The sequence below is a fragment of the Polistes fuscatus genome, unplaced genomic scaffold (assembly GCF_010416935.1).
Source record: "Polistes fuscatus isolate 324 unplaced genomic scaffold, CU_Pfus_HIC Scaffold16, whole genome shotgun sequence".
NCBI classification, from domain to species: domain Eukaryota; kingdom Metazoa; phylum Arthropoda; class Insecta; order Hymenoptera; family Vespidae; genus Polistes; species Polistes fuscatus.
The window spans coordinates 1,615,100-1,622,674 of record NW_025113064.1 but is presented as its reverse complement, the minus strand read 5'-3'; the positions used below and the strand labels follow the sequence as shown (position 1 = coordinate 1,622,674).

General features: G+C 32.4%; 1 protein-coding gene across 5 annotated transcripts in view; it reads right to left on the bottom strand.

The window, feature by feature from the left end:
- Positions 1–2,397: 2,397 nt before the first annotated feature.
- The window catches only part of LOC122514871 (insulin-like receptor), a 51,194-nt gene continuing 46,016 nt past the window's right edge, over positions 2,398–7,575 (bottom strand). For 3 of the 5 annotated variants that reach the window (XM_043631962.1, XM_043631961.1, XM_043631963.1), the window contains 7 exons: positions 6,093–7,490; positions 5,734–6,011; positions 5,245–5,628; positions 4,627–5,159; positions 4,049–4,544; positions 3,711–3,955; positions 2,398–3,641 (listed from right to left, as the gene is read on the bottom strand). In XM_043631962.1, the coding sequence (XP_043487897.1) occupies positions 2,960–3,641; positions 3,711–3,955; positions 4,049–4,544; positions 4,627–5,159; positions 5,245–5,628; positions 5,734–6,011; positions 6,093–7,490 (4,016 nt within the window). In that variant the 3' untranslated portion in view covers positions 2,398–2,959. The remainder of the gene's footprint in view (positions 3,642–3,710; positions 3,956–4,048; positions 4,545–4,626; positions 5,160–5,244; positions 5,629–5,733; positions 6,012–6,092; positions 7,491–7,575) is intronic. The other 2 variants (XM_043631965.1, XM_043631964.1) reach the window with 2 other exon arrangements.

The window sequence follows — 7,575 nt, the reverse complement described above, 5'->3', positions numbered from 1 at the left end:
TCGTTTGTTTTAATTAATTTAATGATTTTATGTAACTGATATTTGTTTCTTTCTTTTTTGTTTTTTTAACATGAGGTTCTACTTAAACTTAAATCGTATCGACGCATTTGTTTTGCATATTGAAAATATTCATTGAATTTTTATTACTCTTCTATTTTCTTCTCATTCTTTTATCTAATTTTGATATAAAAAAAAAAGTGTATGGATTTATTTAGAAATTTATTAACGTGACAAATTCGTATATTGCAATTTGAAAATAGACATTCTTTCGTATTTTATTTTGTGTAATTTGTTGAATACTTCTCTTTGAAAATATAATAGTTCTTTATATTCATTTATTATTCTCTCTTACCATTTTGCAAGTATAATTATTATATTTATTTATTGATTTATTTATTTAATAGATTGATTAATATAACATATTTGGTAAATAAATCCTTTCGATCGTCAATCTTCACTCTCACTGGGGCTAAAACAGTCTACGTTCTCTCATTCTAAATCAAAAGCACAATAATGCCTCTGAATATATGTATTTTAATAATATGTATGTTATGCATGTATATATACGTGCTAGTGTATCTGTATAGAGGTATATATATATATATATTTTTTGTATATTTGTTTTTTTTTTTCACTCGTGGAACGACGTTAAAAAAAATATTATTATTAATATTATCATTTATAAACGTCGTTTTTCTTTCTTCTATTTTAACTTTTAATTTTCTCTCTTTTTATTCATGGAAGCGACGTTATTTTTCTTTATTTCTTTCTTTCTTTTATTTTATTTTATTTTATTTTATTTCTGAACACGGTTTTAGCACCAAGAAAATTGTTTAAACTTTTCGCTATTTTTTACTATATGTGTGAGAAGTAATAATAGTAGGTAGTAGTAGTAATAATAATAATAATAATAATAATAATAATAATAATAATAATAATAATAATAATAATAATAGTATGTAATAGTAATAGTAGTAGTGTTAGGAGGAGCATGCATAAATATTAATTATGCTATTGCACGAGCTAACAATTATTTTCTTTTTACCTTTTTCTTGTCTCTTCTATTATTTAAATATATATATATATATATTTTTTTTTCTTGCTTTCTTTTTGTATAATGAATAATAATAATAATAATAATAATAATAATAATAATAAATATTTTTATGTTAATTGCACAAATTATTTACATGTACGTTTTTCAGTATGTGTATTATATGTGTGTACGCATCTCTCTCTTTGAAATTACATGCTATGGGGATTTCTATGATTTATTTTAGATTGTCTAAATTATATAGGATATTAAACATGAATGAGAGAGAAAGAGAGAAAATCCTATGAACAAAAAAAAATAACGTCTTATCAAAAAGGAACTCTAAGAAAAAGAAAAGAAAAAATATTCTGCAATTAAAAATGCAGCTGCTTTTTTTGTCTTAAGAATTAATTTCTTCAATGTCTCTATATTTTTAACTCATTTATTTATAAGGGTGTTTCGTGATAATGATAATATTATTAACAACAACGAAGATCATACCTTGCAAACTTAAATATACAAATATATCCATAAATTAATATGTATGCGTGTAATATATAAAAAAGAATTATTGTAAAACAAACTTATATTTTAAATAATTATTGGAAAAAGCAAAAAAAAGATTCGATTAAAAATTTATAAATTACGAGTTAAAGGAACGTTCATTGTATATATTATATTCATTTTAAACGATTCTTGGTATAAATGTTTATATTAAATAATAATTATATAGAGGAATAATAATAATATAATAATATTAATAATAATATAAATAAAAATAATAATAGTGACGATTTTCTTGTCTATACGACAGACTAATGATAATAATGGATGATGATAATAGCAATAATATAATAATAATATTAATAATAATAATAATATATCTCTTTCCTGATGCCTATTACTTGTTTATTAAATTAATTAATGAAATAATAATTATTAATTAATAAAGCCTGCATTTTTTTAAAAACAAAGCAAAAATTGGATATAAATTTATATTTGTTTAATCGTCCTGCTTTAAGGAAGAAAAACAAAAATGTTGTATCAACATCATCAACGCGATAATCAATCTAATTACCGCTTAACTAATAAACTATCTATCAGTCGCAATGATTTCATTCATTTATCATTATTTAATATGATTTTATTTATTCGAGCTGAGATAAAAGTGACAATGATTGCGATTAGGATCGGTATCTCGGTCTTTGCTTATTGAAAATTCGTAACGAGGTTATACGTAATATAAATTATTCATCTTGCATAATTATGTACATGTATAGTTGATATTTTATTATTATTTAAAATAGTATTTTTATTCGCTGCCATATTTAATCAGCTGCACTCTCTTTCTTTCTCTCTCTTTCTTTTCTTTCTTTCTTTCTTTTTTTTTTTATTCTATCATCAGGAAATGATCATTGAAAAGGCAGTATCTTCTATATATATTATATGTGTATGTATAAATTAATAAATGATTTAATAACGATCAACAATAATCAATCTGTTCGATTACTATTAGTGAACATGCACGCAATGAATTAATGATAATGAATGAATTATATTATTATTCTATATCAGAGAGACGGAATTGAGACGTCGTTAATAATAGTATTAAAAAAAAAGAGAAAAAAAATCAATTCTTTTATAATTGTTCTTTCGTGTAAGCTTGAACTGTCATTAAACGCCCTCGCGATTACAACTTAGGATTGTTCATTGATAAATAAATGATAATAAATACGTTTTCTTTCGTTCTAGACACTGCCTTTTTTGTTGTTGTTGCTTTTCTTTATTAATTACAACTACTATTTCCTCTTTCTCTCTTTCTTATTTTTTTGTTCATAGCGACGAAAAATGAATGAGCTATGTTGAGTCTTTGTTACGAACCCGTCGACTATTATTATAGTTAAAGAATAGTTTCACGTAGATGGACTACGTTTTTTTATTGTTACCACCGATGTAACCATTGTTCAAAGTTTCAGGTTCGTTCATATATTCAGCTGTTGGCGAATGGCGTCTACGTTTCCCTTCGATGTCAACGTCGATCTCTAAAGTGTTCAACGATAGCGATGGGAAAGAAAAGTTTCTCTCGTAGTTGGCTAATATCATCGGACTACTATTCTCATAATCGTGATGTTTCTTGGATTTAGATTTGATAGAAATCGGACTATCTTCCTGCGTTCGTTGCTGTATATGTTGTTTGATCAAATTTTGTAGACTCGTTGCCCTTCCTCCTGTCGATGTTTGATTATCGATCCCTTTGGGTGTACTTTTAGCATGAATGAAGGGCGAATTTTTAACAGATTTCAAACTATCCTCGACGAATGGTAAATTTAACGTATCTTTGCTCGACGCTAAAGAATCTCCTGAAATACCATCGAAATCATCGAAACCTGCCTTCAATGGTATCTTAGACAAATTCATGTCATGGAAGTTCGTCGTTGTTTTAGAATTCTCACCGTATGGTTCTAACGTGTAACGCGGGCTTAAACTGTTTTTAATACTGGTCGGCTCGAAACTTGCAAAATCCCCAAAATCCTGACGTAAAGGAGAATCTTCTTCACCTTCGGCTTCCTCATCACGGAACTCTTGGAGAGTCGTCATCTCCAGATCCCTATTATCAAACGACACCATAAGAAACAACAATTACAAATGCAAAGATTAAACGAAATAATTGAATTACTTGTCCGTTTGCGGCGAATGAGACATATTCTGATTTCTCGCTTCGATTCCTTCAGAACTGTGATAAAAACTGACTCGTTCGAAATCTTCCAAATTAACATCTGGTAGCAATATCGTAGCTATGTCGATGAAAGTTGGTCTTCTTGTTGCTTTATGACACCAAGTACGTCTCATTAAATTGTAAAGCGAGTCTGGACAGTTCTCGGGACGTTCCATAACACCACCCTCGATTACATATCGTAATACCTACGAAAATACGAATCAATGTTATCGACAATCTCATTAGTGGTATTATCAAAATTGAATAAACTCATTTAACAATAATATCATCATTTTTACCTGGTCATTAGATAAACCTTGATAAGGTTGAGATGCAAGAGTTACCATTTCCCATAAAACGACACCGTAACTCCAAACATCGGAAAAACTCGTAAAGACGCCATCTTTCAAGCTTTCCGGTGCCATCCATCTAACAGGTAAAAGACCTTTGGTACCTTTACGATAATAATCAGTCTCATAGATATCCCTGGTCATTCCGAAATCACCGATTTTAACGGTAAGATCTTCGGCTACCATACAATTTCTTGCCGCTAAATCTCTGTGAACGAATTTCTTTGCCGCGAGGTAAGCCATGCCATCTGCTATTTCGATCGCCATTTGTAAAATTCTTTTCAATGTCGGTGGTTGTCTAGAGAAATTTTCGCAAACGTCGGGTCTGTGACTTCTCAAGTAAGTCTTCAAGTCACCGTTCACCATTAGCTCCATTACTACCAATGTAGGTTGTCCTTGAGACACTACACCGAGTAATCTAACCACGTGATGAGTGTTAAAAGCTCTATAAAAGTATAAGTAATTGAATTTCAACGTGAAATTGACTCATTGATCGATCGGGAATAGAAAAATAACAAAATACTTGCTTCATAACGGACGCTTCGTTGAGAAATTCTATTCTTTCTCTATCAGTCGCATTCTCATTGACCGTCTTAACAGCACAACGAACTTCAGGTTTCCCTTTAACGACGTCTTTGGCTAAACCTTCGTAAACCATTCCAAAAGAACCATTTCCTAATTCTTTCAAAACTTGAATTTTCTTTCTGGGTACTTCCCATTCGTCGGGCACGTATTGGGTGCTCACGTATTCGGGATTAACGGTTGCTATGAGTCTAATACTAGGAACGTTACGCATATACTTCCTTTTGCAGAAATAAAACACCGCGGGTGAGAGGACCACGACTAAAATACAAAATATCGACCAAAATAGTATCCAATAGAGTCCTATATTGGATTCCTTGATGAAGAAATACAAAGGTTCCGTGTAATTTCCATTTCCAGCCAAACTAGTAGCTCTGACTTTGATCGAATAATTGCCAGGTGGGAGATCTTTGAGATAGTAGACATTGCCGGATGCATTAAAATCACGTCTAGTAATGCAAACTACCGTTGCTTTTATCTATAAATAGTCAAATTACCGATTAATTAATTTCATATTTTAATCAGATGTCAATGTAATTCTAAACAAAAGAAAAAATCATTACATTTTGTATATCCACTCTCTTATATTCGATTTGATATGTAACGATCAAACCATTGGGTTCCGATGGTTCTGCCCAAGTAAGCTTAATATCCGTGAAACTATTATTCGTTTTCATCATAGTCAATTTCAAAGTATTAGGTGGAATATTATCGGCACCTTTCAATGGTAAAGTTCGATAAGTCTTCATACTCTTAGTCGAGCAAGTATCATTGGTATCATTTTTCACAACCTCTCGGCAAGCTTGTACTTCGATGTTATAATAAGCAAAGTGTCTGAGATTTTTCAAAACGTAGCTGAGATTTGGCGTGGGCACTTCTCTGTCGAATGTGATATACGTATTGTTAACCATCTCTTCGTTTTGATATTTTTTCTGCAAAGATTCCGCCTATCGTTAGAAAAATTACTTATTTTTTATGAATTATTCTTAATGGAAAAGTATAGTTAAAGTTTACATTTGACTACTTCAATAAAGATGATAATTATTCTATACCTGAGTGGTATTTTGATCCATCATTTTGATCGACTGAAGTATCTCGGAAGTGTCTCGTCTTCTACGAGCATCTATTCGTTTAACGTAAACCTGATTGTGCAAAGCATCCTCGAATGCAATAGAACTCGAAACTTCTTTTTCTCGCATCGACTGATCTAATTCCCTATCCGCACAATCGCAGGAAGATAAATCTGGTATTTTAACTAATTCTTCCTCAGCGCGTTTTCTTTCTTCCTCGGCTATGACGGAGATCGATTTTTTCTCTGGCAAGGGCATTGCTAAATATCACGTAAAATTATCAATTTATAATCATTCGATGAAGTGTTATTAAAATAAAACAAAAATAATATACAACTTACGTTCATCGCAGTAATTTCTCTGATCGATAAAACTGGAATCATCTTTTACCCAACGTCCCATAATTCTGTAATGCGTAAGATTACCATTTTTTTTCAACGGCGGAGACCAAGAGATTATGATTTCGCTGCTAGAATTGCTCCGAGTCGTGAGAGCTCTGGGTGCGCTGGGTGCATGGGGTTTGGTGGTAAAATATGTAACTTTGCTTTGAGCACCCGACCTCTCTGTAGCGATGGTATATGTTTTTACGTAAAACGCGTATTGCGTGTATGGTTTCAATTGCGTTAAGATATGAGAGAGGTACGTTGTTTTTTCGGGTTCCGTATAATTGGGAGTAACAGATTTGGTAGTTCCTTCAATTGCAGAAACATCATCGACTCTCCAACCGTCACCCCCGCAAGCGTCTCTTCCATCGTACATCGTCACATTTTCATTAGGTGCTTCTATAAAGTATACAACGTATCCCAATAATGATCTGGGATCGTGATGAGTGAATTGTTCCCATTCGATCAATGCTGCATCCGATGTAGTTTTGGTGACAACTGTTTTCAATTCGGTAACATTACACGCCACTTTGTCGCCATTACTGTTAGGCGCCACCTCGAGATCGGTAAACTCTTGAAGATCTGCCTTTTTCCTCAGAGCTTCGATCTTATAAAAGCAGAGCTTAGGATTGAAATGAAAGAAGACTTTGGCCGGACCATCTTTGGAGTAAATACCAATATTACCGTGCGTACTCCAATCCCAAAGTTCTTGAAGATTCTGATTATCCAGAACGGCGAGAGTATATTTGTTGTTGTCCAAAGAGTTCCCTCTTATAACTCTGAGACTTTTTAGAAAGTTCAACGATATCAGAGGAAAACTTCGAACGATTTTAAGATACCCATCGATCTCTTCTATCATATTCAAACTATCCTCCAACTCGTTGACTATATTTTTACCACCTCTTATTTGAATCTCAAGGCTACCAGTTATATGAGTACAACCACGTAACTTCTGAGCAGAAGCAATACTGTCCACGCTGGTACCGCGACATTCCTTTAAACAAGGACCCTTACATTTTCTACAAGATGTCTTGTTGTTTACTTCTTCGTCCATGTATCCCGCAGGACACTCAATTATGCAGCTACCATTGAATGGTTTGTACGGATAATCTTTGACGATACTTAAAGCTTCGCGTGGCTTCAACATTTTACGACATTCGTCCTCTCCGATGCAACGACGATTCATAAACTCAAATGTACCCTCTGGACAACGTTCTCCACATTGATTAGGTCCAATTAATACGTTCTTACAAACTTTGCAATCATTTGCCGTTCGTCCTGTACAACCTCCCAAACACGATGGGTGGCAGCACTGACCAGACGCATCGCAGACACCATCCAAACATCCGTCGCATACTGCAATCATCATTTTTCAATTAGGTTTTCAATGATTCTAACGAAATACACGTATTTATTGATCTGAGAAGTTTTTTGTGTTTTA